This window comes from Hetaerina americana, unplaced genomic scaffold (assembly GCF_022747635.1).
Source record: "Hetaerina americana unplaced genomic scaffold, ioHetAmer1.1.p SCAF_6, whole genome shotgun sequence".
Lineage (NCBI taxonomy): Eukaryota > Metazoa > Arthropoda > Insecta > Odonata > Calopterygidae > Hetaerina > Hetaerina americana.
The window spans coordinates 36,507,069-36,526,545 of record NW_027287205.1 but is presented as its reverse complement, the minus strand read 5'-3'; the positions used below and the strand labels follow the sequence as shown (position 1 = coordinate 36,526,545).

Here is a 19,477-nt window from a genome sequence, read left to right as displayed (position 1 = left end):
CTGGGATCCACTTCCACTGTTTATCACATCGGGGCACGTGATGATTTTGACCTGGTCTGGTCCGCAATCAGGGAAAACACGAACCAAAACCATTATAAAGTCTAACATGGGATTTATCTCACGCTTGTCCACCCGCTGTTGAAAGGGAATTCGATATTAGCCACCTCGCATACTCCCACTATATCCCGTCTGTCCATATACGATCACTTCATAAAGCATATTTGAGTTTGGGTTATCGGACGGTACACAATCGCGATATCTCAAAGACCAGACAGCATGTAATAAACGTGTTCTACATTGCAGTGCATCGTCATAAACTGCTATTTCATGAACATATCAGTTTATTTTCCGTAATTCTCCGAAATACGTAGAGATAAGGAATAGATTAAACAGTCATTTTTGACGAGCAGCTTTGTAGATACAATCATATGAGGGACATAGAGCCATAATGAATTATTATGCCAATGACTGAGAATGATTTAAAAAATTTTCACTTAAAAACATCAGAACAATTAAATGATTTTCATGGGTTGTGTGGTGAACAAATAAAAGATCAGATGAATATTTCTTCATTGAACACAATTAATATCGCATTGTAGATCAAATTTTTCCGGCAGATGAAAATCAATGATGATCCACTACGGTTTTTACATGTGTCTGGATGTGAAATATCGAGCAAATGCACTATCCTCTTGCAAATCTACTCAAAAATTTTGTGGTAGGCTATTGAAAGTTGTCTCAGTTGCCGTGGGAATGCATAGATATACATGGAAACGTTGGCAGCAAACTATGAATTGTCGTTCTTCTCAATGATTTTCAACGGGGGCTTCAAGTCGCAAAGGACGTCAGCAATGAAGTGATCGTGTATTCAACGACCTGGGAATCCATGCCTTGTCCTTCCGTGGAATGGGTCAGACCACCGTTGAAACTCGAAGATGCCGGATGCCGGAAGAAATTGCACTTCGTTTAAGAGCCACTCGTCACACCACAAGGGAATGAGAACGAACTAAAGCTCATCATCGTTAAATACGGTCATTACACAGTCGGCCTAAGGTTTAATGCCATTATTAGCGTTGTAAATTGTCTTCACCTTAACATTCTGGCATGTTATTAAGGTAGTTGGGATCACTTTAGTGGGACCAGATTTAGGTACGCACGAGCGGAATTCACTCGCCGCCATAAAGGAATAGCAGGCGCAAGGAAATATTGCGGAGCGACCTATTATAGGCAAATTAACTATTTCCGACAGAAAATTCATCGAAACCGCTATGTGGTTAAGAATGAAAGTCGGAAAACCACACGAAGAGCGATATTCGGCGAGAAAAATTCCACTGGACCAGATACATAAAGCCCTAACATGCCCTCACCCCGCGGGGAGGGCAGACTCTTGTGACTAATTCCAGCCCGCGACAATCGCGTCCCTATTTGGTCGCAATTTTTTAAATCCCTTGCGATCAGCCAGCCGCGCATGCGCACATTCGCCACAAAGCACGGCTCTCGGCGGCCGAAACCTCGCGCGATAGAAAATCGAGTGTGAACGCCTGGCCTAATAGTTTCCCCGTGTCAATGATTTTAGCTAAACTAGCCGTTTGACCGAAAATGGTGCTCAGCGCAGTTTAGACCGAAAACGGATACGTAGAGCTTTAGGGCAAACGCAGGTCCGTACTCCGAACGGCGTTAGCACGTCTCAATGCGAGGTCATCACGGCAGTCACGGCGGTCGGGTGGAGCGACGCGAATTGCATCGCCGACGTCGCGTCGACCGCCTGACCCACGTCGTAGGGCGCAGAGGCCGCGGAAGCCCCTCCTGCCGCGTAGGCCGAGTAGGCGGAACCGTAGCCGTGGTAGTGGTGGTGCGCGATGCCGGGCTCGCTCTTCACCTGTCCCCCGCCGCCTCCGCCGGCGAAGCAGCACCCGTCGGGCGCGGATGCGGTGTACACGTGGGACGAAGGTGAGGACTGGTCGAGGCTCCCGGTTAGCGAGTGGTGGTGATGGTTGTGGTGGCCGGCCATTATCCGGTCGGTGGGGGAGCCAGCCGACGAGGCGGATGACACGGAGGAGGAGGAGGCCGGCGAGGACGTGCCGTGGTGCTGAAGCAGTAGGCTGCCGAGAGATATCTGCGGGTGGTCCTGGGTCGCATGAGGGTTCAGGGACATGTCTCCGCTGCAAAAGACGTGCAATAAAATCGTTCAGATTAATATTTTCTATTGATGGCAGTCTACCCTTGACGACATACTTTAAAAATGGACATACTGTGAAATGAACTGTAGAAAAATTAACTTAGTGGAATATAGTAACAATATAAAAAGTAAGTAAGTAATATAATAAAGTAAGAATAATAATAAAATAAAAATAATTTTTGTATTAATAAAAACTTTGTTGCAATTTTCCACAATTAAGACTTTATTTCGACCATGGTTTCGATGCACTGTATCATCATCAGGTGAGGAAAAGTACAAGGGGAAGGAATATATATACCTATGGTACGTACCTATGTTATATACATTCCTTCCCCTTGTACTTTTCCTCACCTGATGATGATACAGTGTATCGAAACCATGGTCGAAATAAAGTTTTAATTGTGGAAAATTGCAACAAGGTTTTTATTATGTCTCGATTCCACAACATCACGCCTGACTCTTCACTTTTCGTAATTTTTGTATTGTTTTACCGTGGCCACAGAGACAAACGACCGTTGAATTTCCAGGCCTCTCCTTACTCGGAGCATCATGACACACAATAATTAAATAAACGCTCCATAGGTTTCGCATTCGTAAACCTATATATTTTTGTTCCTTATTCCAGCCTCCCTTCAGCTCCCTTCTATCACGGTTTTTAACACCCCATTGCCATTCAAAATGCTCTAAATACATCGGTCCAGCCTTCTTCGGGTATCTCCCAACAATTCTCTCACCTCCCGCTAGGCATTGGAAAACGTCTAATGCCTAGCACTTCCTCGTTTGTTTAGCATTCTTCTCCACAGCGACATTTCAAAAGCCTCAAAATCTACGTTCTCCTATCTTCCTGCTTCAACGACCGTGTTTCCGTTCCGTACAAACCAAGCTCAGTTTCAAAGTTTTAACGAGTGTTATATTAACAACCTTACTCAATTTCCCAGCCATAATTTCCAACCATGTGAAATCGTTTTTGCCTAACATAATTCTTCTCTTAATGTCACTAATACTTTGATTATTTTGGTCCAGAACACTTCCGAGGTAGGAAATCTGTTCGGTTTGTGTACGTTTAAGAGCTGCTTGGTTAATATTTAACTTACTTTTATCTTTCTTCAAAACCGCATAGCCCTGATAAATCATAAAAACAGTAATCAACTCTAAGTTCGGCCCACCCATGGACTACAACCTTGACGCGGAGGAAGGGCTTGCTCGTTCCGATGACCCCCTAGAGCTGTCCTAGCGGTAGCAATAATAATTGCTCCTAGTAGGATCACCCAGATAGGTCGAGGGTTAGTAGCCTGACGAAATGTAGTCCAAGGAGCGCCTGCTCCTCAGTGAGGCGGCTGCAAAGGCGTCTGACCCCAATAACAGTGGCCATTGAGTGATGGTGTCACGTTAAAAACACTATTAAGATAGACATTTAGATATCGTCTCAATTTCATATCCCAATAATGTTATGCTGAACAATATAGAGAATATGAGTCTTGGCAACTATGGGACTTGGCCCAATCGCCCTTGTGCCGTGCCCGACAGCGAGAGAGGCAAGTTTTCGGCTGCTGTAATCCAGGGAAAACATGCAAAGGAAAGCTACATCACCAGACAAAAGACACAGAAGAAGACCGAATGAGTTAGAATAGGAACTTGGACTGTTAGGAGAGCCAACGCGGAGTTGCCATAATATTGAATAAAAAGGTAGTTAGAAGCGTATATAACATAGAGCAATCGACGGATAGAATATTACTAGTAGAGATAAAAGCAGAACCGACGAGCTTGGTTATTGTTCAGGTAAACATGCCAAAAAGCAATTGTAAGGAGGAAGAAGTCGATAGGATATACGCTGAGTTAGAGGACATTATCGCGTGTCCTTGCAGGAAAACATTTGATAGTGATGGGAGTTCGGATTGCGATGGCAGGAGAAGCAAGAGATGATAATTAGGTGGGGGACTACAGTTTAGGTGCGAGAAATGGCCTCGGAGAGAAAGCAATTGAGTTTTGCAGGAGAAAGAGGCTAGTCATCACCAACACTTGATTTACACACCACAAAAGGCGCAGGTGTACATGGAAAATTCCAGGTGACTTAAAAAGGTATCATTTAGATTATATTCTGGTTAGGCACAGGTTTAGGAACAGTTTGATCAATTCACTTAGGTTCCCGGGAGTGTATGCGGACTCTGATTACAATTTAGTTGTAATGAAGTGTACCGTCCATTTCAAAAAGATAAGGCAGGAGTGGCTGTAGAGAAAATCATGGATGACGGAAAAGAGCTGAGTACTATCGAAGAAAAATGGGAATGTATCAATAAAGGGATATCGAAAACCGCAAAAGAAATTTTAAGAACCGTTAATGGGAAAAGGGAAAAAAAGGAAACCATGGATCATGGATGATATGATTAGAAAGATAGATGAGTGAAGAAAATGGAAGAATGTAAGCACAGAGTTCGGCAAAATGAAGTACAAGGAGTTAAATAATAAATTGAGATGGGCAACAAATAAGGCAAAAGAAGCATGACGAAGAGATAGTGCGAGAATATGGTAAGTTTGCAGAGGTAGGGTGAAATTGTTGCGCCATACAGTAAGGTTTAATCACTATCGGGAAGTAAGAAGGGAAGATCTGTACTAACAGCTATATAGTGATATAGTTATAACTAGCAGATAAGTTGGGTAATATAATCGTTGAAACAGAAAAGATCCAAGAGAGATGGAAGGAATATATAGAAGAACTACGAGGGTCATCCGGAAAGTAGTACCCGTTCGTGCCGCATGAAGTGCTGACGACGCGAGTAGCCGCTGGACGAGGTCAGATAGCTTCAGTGGCTTGTCTGCCTTCTCTGAGCCAAGTTGCGTGACGCTAGCATTGCCTGTGTTGTTTCTGTGATTGTTTACAATGTTTAAAAAAATTGAGAACGCCGCCAGTTGTGAAGTGAGGGCAGTGATTAAATTCCTCAATGCAAGAAACGTTCGCCCATGTGATATTCATCGCCAATTAAAGGAGGTGTATGGAGACAATGTAATGGACGAGTCGTCTGTTCGGCGGTGGTGTCGCAACTTCAACATGGGGAGGGGGAACACACACGACGATGAGCGTTCGGAGAGACCGTCTGTCATTACAGACCAACTGGTGAGCTCAGTTGACGAATTCGTGAGGAACGATCGGCGCGTCACAATTGATGACATCTGTGAGCATTTTCCCAATGTTTCTCGAACAATTGTTCATGAAATTGTTAAACACCATCTGCATTATGCAAAAATTTGTGCAAGATGGGTCCCTCGCGTATCTCAATGAGCTGGCGGCGAAGGACTATGCAGCAGGAATACAGAAACTTGTCACACGTTATGACAAATGCCTTAATTTGCTTGGAGATTATGTTGAGAAGTAGTTTAAAGTATCCTCTTTCAAATAAAATTTTTTATGTTTGTTAATATTTACTTTTGTGTCTTTATTTCACGAACGGGTACTACTTTCCGGATGACCCTCGTATTATGGTAAAGAACTTAGGTCAATAAGGTTAGACATACCTGTGGAAAAGGAACATGACGCAGAGGAAGATAGCTTAGGTCCAGGCATACTCGACGATGGGATAGAAAGGGCATTAAGGGAGATGAAATCAAATAAGGCCGTGGGGGTGGATAACATTCCTGCGGAACTTTTGAAATGTTTAGAAAATGTGGGAGGAAGAGGCTATATGGGCTGATTCGTAGTATTTATGAGGAAGGAATATGGCCGGAAGACTTTGTGAAATCAGTTTTAGTTCCTATTCCGAAAAAGGTAAAGGCTACATCTTGTGAGGACTACAGAACAATAAGTTTGATTACCCACGCAGCAAACGTTGTTCTAAGGATCATCGACAAAAGGATGGAGAGCACTACTTAGGGAATGATCAGTTTGGTTTTAGGAAGGGGAGAGGTACGCGTGATGCCATTGCAGTAATGAGATTATTAATCGAGAGGAATATAGAACACAACCAGGAGGTATTTGCCTGTTTCGTAGATTTCGATAAGTCGTTTGATAGACTGAATTGGGGAAAACTAATAAGTTTATTGCAGAATATATGAATGGATTGGAGGGACGGGAGGCTAATCCGCAACCTGTTTATGTCTCAGACTGTTCAGGTAAGAGTGGGGAACGGAGAGTCCGGATGGGCAGTGCTAGGAATAGGTGTAAGGCAGGGTTGCCCACTATCACCGGTGATGTTCAACGTATATGTAGAGGAAATGATAAACTAGGCATGGGGAGAACTGGAGGTAGGAATTAAAGTCGGTGGGGAATTCGTAAAATCAGTTAGGTTTACACATGACCAAGCTTTAGTATGTCAGTCAGCGAAGGGATTGCAAGAATTGCTGAGTGAATAGGAAATTCAGTGCGAAAGGTATGGGATGAGAATCAATATAAATAAAACAAAGGTTATGCGATTTTCCAGAAAGACAAAGACCATGGATAGAATTTAAATAGGAGGGCAAAAACTAGAGCAGTTGGAACAGTTTACTTATCTCGGAAGGGTTTTGAATCAAAATGGTCAAAGTAGTAGGGATGTAAGGAGAAGAATTGCCGGCAAAATGCTCCTACAAGGTGAAGAGAGTTGATGACAGAGACGTTGAGAGACGTAGGAGAAACAAATTATTTCTTTGGTAGGAAATTATAGCTGTAAACAAGATTTCCTTACTTTGTTTTTCCGAAGAATGACAATAAAAGTTTATTATCAATATCCTCCCATTCTGCATCTTTGTCGAAACTCTACGGCAATCCGTTCCACAACTCATTGGCCAAGTGGAGCGAAATTCGATCATCAAGCGTGCCTTTTCACTCGTAACGCATAGATCGAAGATCAGCGCTAATAGACGCCCTGGGGAAAACAGCTGCGAATTTAGTTTTTCGATTTTTTTCAACCAGGAGATGATGGGCGCGTGGGGGGGAAAAAGAAAACTTGTAACGATCTAGTCGCCATGGCGTTAAGAGCTGAGATTTCCGGGGTGAAGCTGGGGGTGTTGGATAGGAAGGATGGGGGACAAGAGTCACCGGGGGGGAGAGGAAGGGAGCAGGGTGACTGGGAGACGAAGGGAGAGAGGTGGGGAAGGGCGCAAAGGGATCGGGTTACCCTTAAAGGGGGAATGAGCGAAACAAATAAATGGCGGCCAATAATCCGTCTCCCGGGCCAACGACGACGAAAGGTGTTCCGTTACAGGAGTTGACATCCGACCTCTCTCCTAGCTTCCACTCGTTTTCAAATTCTCTTCTCCCCGCCCTCCCCCTCTCCCACCTCACCACCACCCCAAAATCCCCCATACCCAGCCACCCCATCATTTCCACCCCCGCGCCCATCACACCCCCCTCCCAAACCCGCGAGGGTGCGAAAAGCCTCCCGGGACCAAGGACAATTAAGCACTTTTAGGTTTCATGTTGCAAGGGTACACGCCCGGACTGCATGGAAATTCCTTCCCTTTAAGAATCCGGGGTTGTTGGCGAGTGTGCCTACTTCGACTTGGGGGAGGGGGGGAAGTAATTCATCTCTAACTGTAGGACGGAGATGGGAAAAACACAGGGTTGAATCTAAACCGTTGCTTCCAAATTAAAAGAAAGTCTTTGGGATAATTTTCACGGCACTCGCAAAACCTAATTGAGTCGTGTGCATAAGTTGAGCTATTTTTTTTATGCTGTAATCTTTTGCAGCGCAGAGATTCACAATGTATTCTTGATTTTCGTGTCCCGATTTGTCGTTAAATTTTCCCGCTGATGACGTTTCGGCCCGTTGGTAGATTCATGCCATATGGGAGTGTTCTGTACCTTCTTTCCCAGATCTGAAGATGCATCCCAAAACGAGTGCGAAACGTCATCAGATGAACAATGGACCAACGCAGAGGAAGAGCACGTCACTCCAGAATCTTCAAGCAAGTTTCAAGTAGCAGCATGAAAAATAATTGATTTAACAGCTTTGACATAAAATAACTCATACACTTCTCTATCGTCACAGGTGATCAATCCCATGATTGATTCGATTAAATTCTCAAGTTATGTATCGTCTACCCTAGTCATGCCTACATATTTCTCCTCTTCTGAAGGCTGTCATTATTTTTTCTACATATCTCATATCAACTATTATTGTATAATTCCCAACTACCTTTCCCCTAGCGGGCTGTGTGCGTGAGGATATCACGTCTCAAAATTTCTCCGATAATATTAATATGGTCGCGAATGTTTAGGGAGAGAAGGCTGTGTTGGAAGATAGGCACTGATTTTTGATGTAGCCTAATTTAAGTGTCCCTCGAAAACTTTATCTAAAATATTTATTTTGTTTGTGTTTACGTATAGCTGTTATCGTATTTTTTAATGGAGGCTGTTGTAGTTGACAGGGTAACGAGAAATAGAGAGAGTACATATACATTATTATTATAGGTGATTTACCGGCTAAGGTAGGTTTTGGATAGACACAACTACCGAATAAATATTTTGTGTGGCTCCTAACAAAACACAATATAGCATCCTACTCTACAACAAGTCTCTCTTCATCTCTGTGTACTTCCCTCCTACCTTGATCCCGTCCAACATCACTATCCTATTCCTGCTCTTTCCTCGTATGCCTAACATTCTCCCCTCTATTACAGTCTTCAACATCCCACTGTCGATCAATACGCCCCTCATCCATTTTTCCTGCCTCCTTATGATTTCTCCCGTTTATCTCTTCTCCCCCCACCCTACTAACCACTTACGCATTAGTTTTACTTTCTGTCAACTTCACCTTCTCCATCCTTCCCCACACCACTATTTTAAAAGCCTCAATCTACCTCTACCCTCCTGTTTCAGTGACCATGTTTCCGCGCCGTACCTAACCACCCAGCATATCAAAGTTTTTACGAGTCTTTTCTTTACATCCTTACTCAACGTCCCTGTCATCAACTACCTCCTCCTTGTGAAAGCCTCTTTGCCTAGCGCAATTCTTCTCCTTACGTCCCAACTACTTTGACCACATTGGTCCAAAACTCTCCCGAGATACGTAAACTGTTCCACCTGCTCTAGTTTTTGTCCTATTTTAATGTTAAGCTTAGCCTTTTTCTTTATAGAAAATCGCATAACCTTTATTTTATTAATATTGATTATCGTCCCATATCTGTCGCACTGAATTTCCAATTCACTCAGCAATGCTTGCAACCCCTTGACTGACTGAAAAACTAGAGCTTCGTCATCAGCCAACCTAACTGATTTTACGAATTACCCCCTAATTTCGTCCCTATCTCCAGTACTTCCCATGCCTCTTTAATCATTTCCTCCACATATATAGTATGTTCCCATTTCATTATATCCAAAATGCCATTGATACTCATTTTTTTCACAAAAATAATTCATGCTTAATTTGTACATCCATTCCTCATACCGAGCCGGAATATTTTCAAAAACGGTAACCAGCCATCATCTGTAAGCTTTATTTTTATCAATTGCCCACCTTCCCCGGGAAATATTGAGACCTCATTCGTAATTATCCTTGTGTTATTATTACGGTACCCCTAATATTCCATCACATTATTATTATTGCACTCACTCTACTACCCATTGATTAGTTTTAGGTTCTAGAAGGTTCGGTACCGGGTGGCTATAATAAGTCTTGTCAATTAGGCTTCATTAAATGATATACTCTAAGAAAATCACGAACAAAACAATGAACTTCTTTCAATTTTCATTCTCGCACAGAATTAGCCCTTTTCAAGTTGTCCTAAACAAAGATGTCAAGGATAGACATTAAATTCGAAATAAGTATTGTCATATGTCCGTTTCCGGGAAGATTTATTCATGAAACGCTTACATACAATTCTGTATCCTGTTATCTTATCAAAAAATAAGCACTTGTTCCCCTAAATATCCGCGGACTGGTCATAAGTAGGAGACAGCAGTAGGAAAATGTAATGCAATAGAAGGAAGAAGTCCTTCACTTTAGTAAGACCACATTTAAAATACGCGGAAAGTGCTTCTTTGGAATCCGTGGAAAAAATGTTAATAAAGGAACTAGAAAAAAGTTCAGAGAAAGTCTGGTACTAGAACAGTAAAAACTGCCTCGAGAAGAAAGTAAGTTTGAGAAGTATGTTTACGGAATTAGGATGGGAAACCCGGGGTCGCGAAGAGGACAGGAAAGACTACGTATGACTAATTAAGAGGTTCTGAGCAACTGAGTTCACCGGTGAAACCTAATTAATTTTAATTGCCTCACATTAATTTGGCAAATAGAATCACCAGGATAAAAACAAAGTCAGATAAATGATAGCTTCAAGCACTCGTCCTTATCTCACGCAATACATAGTAATAATTAAATCGAACCCAAACACTCATATATTTTTATTTTAAATGCAAAATTTGACGCTAAGGTCAAGCACGCATCATTATTGCATGGTATAAATAGACATGTCTGCTTGCAAGTGTATGTGTTGTTATGTCTACGTGAAATTACATATTAATACAAGTCTAATTGTATATTTGTACATGAGGGACTTTTAAAATTAAAACCCGTTTAAAGTACATCCTCTAATGGGTTGGCCTGCTCTGTCCACCTGCCTACGTGCGGGTTGAGCGAACAAAGCTGCCCTATTTGTAACAAATAAAATAACTATGTTACAACTATATAACTATGTCCTCACCAGCCAATTCAAAGGTCGCAGATTCGATTCCTGCCCAGGTGGGTTTTCCTCCACTTAGGGCTTGGGTGTTTGTGATTGTCTTTATTGTAATCTGCAAGGGTTAGGTGGAAGAAGGGACTATGGGGTCTCAATGTTACCCCAATAAAGTCGTTCAATCAATAAATAAATAAAGTTGGCTAATCTTAAACAAAATATTCAAATTTTAAAAATAATTACTTTTTTACATCAAGAGCATTTTAATCTTTTAATTATTACAAGTTATGTATATATTAAATATTTGGCAGGGTAAGGTGTACACAATAAACTGGTGTTCTAACACCCCCGCTACATGTCCTTGCGGCGGCTTGAGGGGGTACTGTGTAGATGTAAATCAAACATGACAGGCAGATCGTCAAGTCTATTTGCTCGAGCGTGGAGTAGTTGAAGGGGGGTGTCCCTTTTAAGCCCCCTATTTTCGTTCAGACCCGTGCCCCTGATCCCCCATTGGCGGGTCCCAAATTATCAAACATAATAATTTCGTTCTGATCCGTGGTTTTCGAGCCTGCCCCCGCACGCCGCCGCCTCGGCTAAATCATTGGCATCATCGTTCACTTGTTCGTTCGACGCGCACATCGCGGCGCGCCATGTTTTCCGGCTACTGTTGCAAATCGAGAGGTGCCATTTCCCGCACACTGTGCTCAATGGCGAGTGGGGGGGAGGCGAAGACGAGGGGGAGGGGCGCTGCGTCACCCGTGCGTCAACCCTGGCTTCGCCACCCCTCATTAACCACCCCACAATCATCCCCACCCGCGACGCACCATCCCGGGCCCCTTACCTGTCGGTACACCGCCCCTTGTTATTTCCCATGCACTCTCCCACCCCAAGTACCATTGGTAAGGGCTTTTCACTCCCTTCCAGTTCTGCACCTGCAGTGGGACGAGAGAGAAATAGCCCATCCTTTCCCCTCCACCCCACATCCTCCGTGCACGGTCCATCTACATCTGCGCAGGATCCCAGAAAAAATTCCGCAAAGGCGTTTGGCAGGGGGTGTTAGGACACCAGACTTCTATAAATTAATAGTCACCCATACATACGTAATTTAAAAATGCAACTTTCAGAGCTGAGTAAGCATACAATAAATATATAAGTAGAGTAAAAACAGGCATTTAATTCTGAATTTAAATCTTTTTAAAGACAAGATTAGATTATGAATTGTAAGTGAATGTAAGTACTCAAGACTATTATTTCAATTATTATTTTCTGTGCGTATAATATACTGTGGTTATTTTTTTATCTCGATCAAAATGGTTCGGTAGCTAACGTCAGGATTTTTCAGTGGTATCCCGATAGCTTCTTGGAGGTTTACGTGAAGATCCCTTTAAGTCTGTCGGATGGGATGTCAAACTGTACTACCCCTTGAAACCTTCGTAGACTTCGTAACAGTAGACTTATGCCGGGTTTCTCTCCATCCTTCCTCCATTTCGTGGATATCCTACCCGTATCACATGATCTACCTATCCCTAATGGCACAAATGACCTTCGTTGTCGGTCACCTTTCCTAATAATTACTACAATGAGTACTTGAGCCTATCAGCGGTATTATATACCTCTTTTATTTCATCCTGGTGGTCCAATCCCCTCCGTTCGGTTTGAATGTTAGGACTCCCGTCGAGTCGGAACCGCAAGAAGGCCCGGGCGACGCGAGCTTTCCCCCCTTCTGACCAATCATCCCCTCTCGTCACTCGTTACTCCGCGATCCGATCCGCCCCTCATCGCCTCCCCCCCCCTCCAAATGCCCTTCCCTCTGCCATGCCCACTCTCCATGGAACGACAAGGGAGTTCCCCTCTCGGCGCATCAAGGAGACCCCCCACCATTGTGAACCTATACACGCGCGGGGGGGACAGGGCGCAAAAACCGTCCAATTCGTCGACTTTGTCACGCTAATTCGCGCCCCCTGGATTTGTTCTTCCAGAACCTTTGTCGGCACTTGATCTCATAACCCTCACTATTGCTTTTCAGGCTGCCTGCCCAGGTGTAAGCAGAGACACGTTGGTTAGACACGTGGCTTCAAATTTGTATGAAACATTGGCTCTTTTCCCAAACGTTCATTATATTATATCAAAAGAATACCGGTCTAGTTTTGGTGTGAATATACGTACCTGCGATCTAAGCTCTACTACAATCCTAAGCGCAACAATAAAAATATGCCTTTTGACGGTTGTGTACCATTCTAGGTCGGTTTTTGATAACCCCAAGGACGAAGTTGAGCGTTCGATGCCCTTCGTCGAAGTCCCGCCCTACACAACAAAAAAATGCAGTAATTTTAGCCAATCTAAATGGACAGAAATAAAAATATCGTGTCATCCAAAATATGATAACTTACGATATTTCTTGACTATTTGTGCCAACAGAGAAAGTTATCCATCGAAATTGAGCGTAGTTGTTTTAATTAAGACTTCGGATTTTTGCCGTGTGCTCCGGATATCCGAATCGCGGATGTGACCACGGAGACAATCAGGATTGGAAAATGTGGTGGAGCACTCTTCGTCAATTCTTACACCATTATTGCGATATCCGAGGCCGCGGATATTATTTTTACTTTTCTCCTAAAAATTTTCCGCTAATCTTTTCCTTTTGAATTCGCTTAACGCTTTTCGTAATTCATTCTTGGCATTCACCCTAGTATCTTGTAATCATTAGTGATCTCAATTCTTTTGTCGCTCGAAATATCTTCCCTTATGATTTTTATCTTGGCGTGACATAGCCTTTAACGTCGCAATGCTTTTCTAATATCCGCGATGTACCATCTACGTTCCGTCTCATGCTTTATAAATTTACTGGGAATGAACTTGTTGCATGCTGAGCGCTTAGTCTCAAGGAAGTGATTCCACGTATCCTCAGTATTTCAATGATTACTATCTTTCTTAAAACTTGCAAATTGACTCTGTAGCTCGCACTCTAGGTCATTGTAGTCCCCTTTTTTTAAACAAGAAGATTTTCCTTTTAGGCTTTTTATTTCGGACCACATAGAGCGGAAACTTGGCGTTTACTGCCCTATGGTCACTAATTCCTTTTACAGTTTCAATAGTTAAAGACTTTTTCGGGAATATTCGCTACTAACAAATCAAGAATATTATCGTCCCAAGTTGGTGAAATGACAAGTTCATGCAAGGAGTTCAAGATAAAAGAATTCAATAGCGATTCGCAGATATCTTTGACTTTACCCCCCGTTTTAAAACTATGTAAATGTACCCCAATCAATAGATAGAACATTGAAATCTCCACCAATTATAACGTCGCGATCATTGTGTTGGGATAAGAAACCTTTGATCAGCTGATCTAATTCTACTAATGAATTATCTTTGTCGTACGGCGATCTGTAAAATGCGCGTACATAAAGTGATGATATTCTGCGATTTTGTTTTTTAAACTTCGGCAATTTACTACCAGTACAGGTAATGTTTCCTTGACATTACGGTTTTTTGAATTTTTAACAAGGATCGTTTTCTTATCACTATTTAATGTGAACTCACGTTAGAATACGAAGATATTAGTTCGGTGAATATTTTAAAATTGATAAAATCTAAAAATACATTAATACATACGAGGGTCATCCGGAAAGTAGTACCCGTTCGTGCCGCATGAAGTGCTGACGACGCGAGTAGCCGCTGGACGAGGTCAGATAGCTTCAGTGGCTTGTCTGCCTTCTCTGAGCCAAGTTGCGTGACGCTAGCATTGCCTGTGTTGTTTCTGTGATTGTTTACAATGTTTAAAAAAATTGAGAACGCCGCCAGTTGTGAAGTGAGGGCAGTGATTAAATTCCTCAATGCAAGAAACGTTCGCCCATGTGATATTCATCGCCAATTAAAGGAGGTGTATGGAGACAATGTAATGGACGAGTCGTCTGTTCGGCGGTGGTGTCGCAACTTCAACATGGGGAGGGGGAACACACGACGATGAGCGTTCGGGGAGACCGTCTGTCATTACAGACCAACTGGTGAGCTCAGTTGACGAATTCGTGAGGAACGATCGGCGCGTCACAATTGATGACATCTGTGAGCATTTTCCCAATGTTTCTCGAACAATTGTTCATGAAATTGTTAAACACCATCTGCATTATGCAAAAATTTGTGCAAGATGGGTCCCTCGCGTATCTCAATGAGCTGGCGGCGAAGGACTATGCAGCAGGAATACAGAAACTTGTCACACGTTATGACAAATGCCTTAATTTGCTTGGAGATTATGTTGAGAAGTAGTTTAAAGTATCCTCTTTCAAATAAAATTTTTTATGTTTGTTAATATTTACTTTTGTGTCTTTATTTCACGAACGGGTACTACTTTCCGGATGACCCTCGTATTTACAAAATATCAGGAACTTTATAAAATTAATAACAAACAACAAAAATATTCCAGATTTAACTCCTAATATACGACACAAATGATAGCCATAAAATCTACTACAGGTAACGCATAATATTATATACGCCCAGAAAAAGTTATAATGCATATAAAACATACATAAATATACAGACATATCCACTTATTCATGTTTCGGTTCATCGGAAGTATCAAGGGAAAAACTTACTTTACTTACAACTTAAATACTTAAATTTAAATACTATGTTGATGGAGTAAGATACGTGTATTTTGGAAGTTTTGGGAGCTATGGCTCTCAAAGCTGTTGGAATTTCAAGGCCTGAGGGGTTACGTATTTACTTATTACCACATATAATCATAGTTTATCGGAGAAGACCACGTGAAAAATATTTTCCCAACTGTGCACAATAAAGAGAAACCCATCGGGTACGTGGCAGGGAGTGTTACGACACCAGCCATAAATAAGAATATCCCGAAAGAAGTCCGTGAAGGGGAGATAATCATTAAAATGCTAGTGTGACCTTCTCTTTGATCCGTCGTCGAGAGTTTGTGCAAGAGCAAATCGAATCATTGAATCTCTCAATTCAATCGACTGTCGTGATAATTTTGACGATATTGTTAGGCTCATGAATGAATGAATACGGGAATTAGATTGCCTATTCACTGGATGCTCGAAGCGAAATCACGCGCCTGATATCTTGGCTACGGTAATAACTTCAAGTCTCTATGGCCCCAATCCTTTGTTTACGAAGCAATTGTGAGACGTTTTGGGTCCATTCATACTTTTTTCACCAATCGGTTATCTCAACACCTCATTTTATTCAATTCTTCCATCAAGACTTTTGGAGAAGGGCCCAAAATGCTGGCAGCATATTCTATGTGGATTCAAAGTCGGATAGTATCAGTTATTTTTAATTTTTTCACTATATTTTATAAATATTCATTTCAAACACATAAGTGAAACATTCCACCATGTGTGCGTATTCAGTCTGGAAATGATGCTGTTTATCTACTCCCTGTAGTACGTATATTGCGTGAAATAATGGCGTAGACGTCTTCCGTGTTTGATGACGTGGCTGTAAAAAGATTTCGGTTCTCCAGCGCATTGGTAATATTTAGTTGAAAGTTTCGTCTCCGTTCCATAGAATATCTTCAGGTTGAGGTTTGATCGTGTATACAAGGTGTTATTAAAAAAAGACCGGACTGATTTTATTCTTGTACATAGGGCACGCCAATATTCGAGGGTATGTAAGTCGCAAACGCTTCGCAAACAAACACAGAAGCTGATTCGAAAATTTCATTGGGAACGCTTGGAACATCCACCGTAAACTTCCCACTTAGCCCTCAGTGATTTTCATCGGTTCGGGACCATAAAAAATCATTATGGTGGCCGGGGTTTTGAAAATGATAATGCCGTAGTCCAAGAGGTTACACGTAGCTGCGATAGCGATCACAAGCTGCTTTGCAGCCGGCAATCAAGGACTTGTAAAAAGAGATGGGATGAGTGTCTGAATGTACAGAGTGAATGCGTAAAAAAGTTAAATAAATTTCAGTCAGCTGCTTTGATTATCATTACCTCTATTCAGTTTGGCGATTTATTTATTGACCTATCCTCGTATATACGGCCAAATTTCGCTTTCCAACTGATACACGAAGGAAATGGTAAGATAGGCAAGGAAAGAGATGGAGATAGGTGGGGAATTCATGAATTTAGATTTGCTGATAACCACGATTTAATTGACCACTCAGCCACGGAGTTACAAGCATTGCTGAGTAATTGCGAGAGGTATGGTATAAGAATAAATGTAAACAAAACAAAAGTTATGCGATTTTCGAGAAAGAGGAAGGCTAAGTTAAATATGAAATAGGAGTTCATAAAATAGTGTAGGTTGAACATAAAAAGAGACGTTTCAGGCGTGTTGTAGTGGAATATCATGATTAATTAAGAATTGGCAATTTTCCAAAAAACAATATTTTGTGAAAAATTGCCAATTTTTAATTAATAATAAATAGGTCGAACATTTTATCTAGCTTGGAAGTGTGCTGGTCCAAAATGGTTGAAGCAGTAGGGACATTGCGTTAGAAAAAGAAGCTTTCACGAATAGGAGGAAATTGATGACAGGAACGTTAAGTAAACGTATTAAGAAATTGCTCGTCAAAACTTTAACATGTAACGTGGTTTGGTAAGGTACGGAAACATGGTCACTGAAGTAAGACGATGGGCGTAGATTTGAAGGCTTTTGAATTCATAAAGTTTATCACCATGGGAAAAATCTGTCGCCTTTTGCAGAATGCTTACACTATGAATACGTAAATAGAATAACCTAAATGCGTAGGTCGATCAAAACTAAATATTTTACAATTTCGGAAACCGCGAGCCTTCCAAGGTGAAGGCTATGGGCTTTTTTATAATCGCAACGTCGGAACCTCTCCACATATCTCCCCTCGGTTCGATATTATTCAACAGCCATTATTTCAATTTCCCAAATCATTGCCCAAGTGGTCCACAACGCCGGAACTCCCGTGACGACAACCGACAAAAGAACAACAGGAGATGACCATCGATGGCCGCACCACCATCGCGCGAACTCGGACGCGGAGTCGAATTACCCCGTGAGGATTTCATCCGGAGGCAAAGGGCGACTGTAAGTACCCTCGCTTACCCTTCTGCGTTCCTCGCGCACCCTGTCCACGCCCATCTTCAAAACCTTCCAACCCCCTCCCTCTCCCCCCCACTCCCTTTCACTTTGCCTCGTTAAGGGTTTTTTCTCTCTCTCTTCCCTCAATGGTTTCATTTGTCACCCTCCTCTCGCTCGTTAGTTAGCGACTGGGGCCGGTTTCGGAAGGGTCGGGAGGGGGCTGGGGAAGGAGTGAAACGAAGGGGCGGCGAAGGAAGGATCCAGGGGTTTTGGGAGGGATGGTTTACTGTTAAGGGTAGGGACATCTCGTCCTGACATCCATTGGGTAAGTTATGAGCTGGAAGAGAAAGGAGAGGGGAGTAGTCGAGGGTTTGGCGTGCTTTTCTGATTTATTGGTTTTATCGGATGAACGCTGCCATAATTGGGTTTCAGGGCCTTAAAAACTTCCCCACCCCATCGCATCCCGTAACCCCATGATACTCCCTTGGGGGGTGGGCACAATTTTTTTCCGAGTGAATCGAAGGAATCAACGCATTATTTCCGCCTGTTCACGAGGGTTAAGACTAATTGCGCGATGGGTGAGTACTCCGAATGCCACGTGCATAAAAATTTGACATATTCCCACCACCTCCATCATTATCAACTTACACTACAAGCCACCGAAAGGGTGTGTGATGGAGGTTGTCATGCCACCAGCCATCTACATCTACACAATGACCCGCGATATGCCGTGAGGGTGTGTGGCGGGGGTTGTTAAGGCATCAAAGATTTAAATCATAAATATGCACTTAAACATAAGCATATTTTGCACATATACACACACAAAGGTACACTTATATCCTTATTTGTATCATCCAATAATGATTGTGCACGATTAAGGACCGCACCGAGAGTCGCTCCTACGAAGCAGGCCTTTACTATGGGATGTGTGAGATGGAAAATATTTCTGTACGAAATTCGTAAGACTACCTTTTTCTAATGGAGTCTACATTAAGAAAGCAAAGGTAAACAAAAGTCGGCCCACAATTCCTTTCGTTTTGGCAGCTTAAACAAAGGAAGTTTTCGAATGCGAAGGGGGCTTTTTTCTACGAAGTAGGCATGATCACGGGAAACGAGTGCAAAGGCAGCTTTAGATATGTGACTCTCGGTACGGGCCAAAATCTTTACATTTGTTTTTTCTAAATGAAAAATCTAGGGTTTGTTACGGTTGATTTTGTTTCGATTCCGTATATTATGAGGGGAAAACGGGCACTCGAATCTATGACCGTGTCTCTCTCTTTTATTTAATACCGGCGGTCGATTCTTCAGTAAGTGGTAATGCATAACCATAGTAATTTTCTATGCGTCACAATTAAACTAGTTTCCTCTGTATCACACTAAATGTCTTAGTCTTGACTGCTCACTTCGTGGCTCGAGGGGCTCCAGACATAATTTCTCCAATAAACACGTTACGCTTGCATGTTTTTCGTTATTCATACATCGATAAAATACTTCTTTCATGGATTCCAAAATGCATGACAATTTCCCTACCAATTGGATTCCATGTTTGCGGACTTGAGCGCACCAGGAAAAATTGGATCTACTTTTCAACGCTGCAATGCAATTTTCGCTGCATTGAAGGGCCAAAGGTAAAAAAAAGTACCAGAAATCTATAATATTCCAATAGACCCGAAGAAAAAATTAAAGAAATTG

At 42.3% G+C, this 19,477-nt stretch overlaps 1 protein-coding gene across 1 annotated transcript in view; it reads right to left on the bottom strand.

The window, feature by feature from the left end:
- Positions 1-1,687: 1,687 nt before the first annotated feature.
- Positions 1,688-19,477, bottom strand: part of LOC139695304 (homeobox protein SIX6-like) — a 35,551-nt gene continuing 17,761 nt past the window's right edge. Inside the window, exon 5 of the mRNA XM_071594006.1 lies at positions 1,688-2,162. Within this exon, the coding sequence (XP_071450107.1) occupies positions 1,688-2,162 (475 nt within the window). The remainder of the gene's footprint in view (positions 2,163-19,477) is intronic.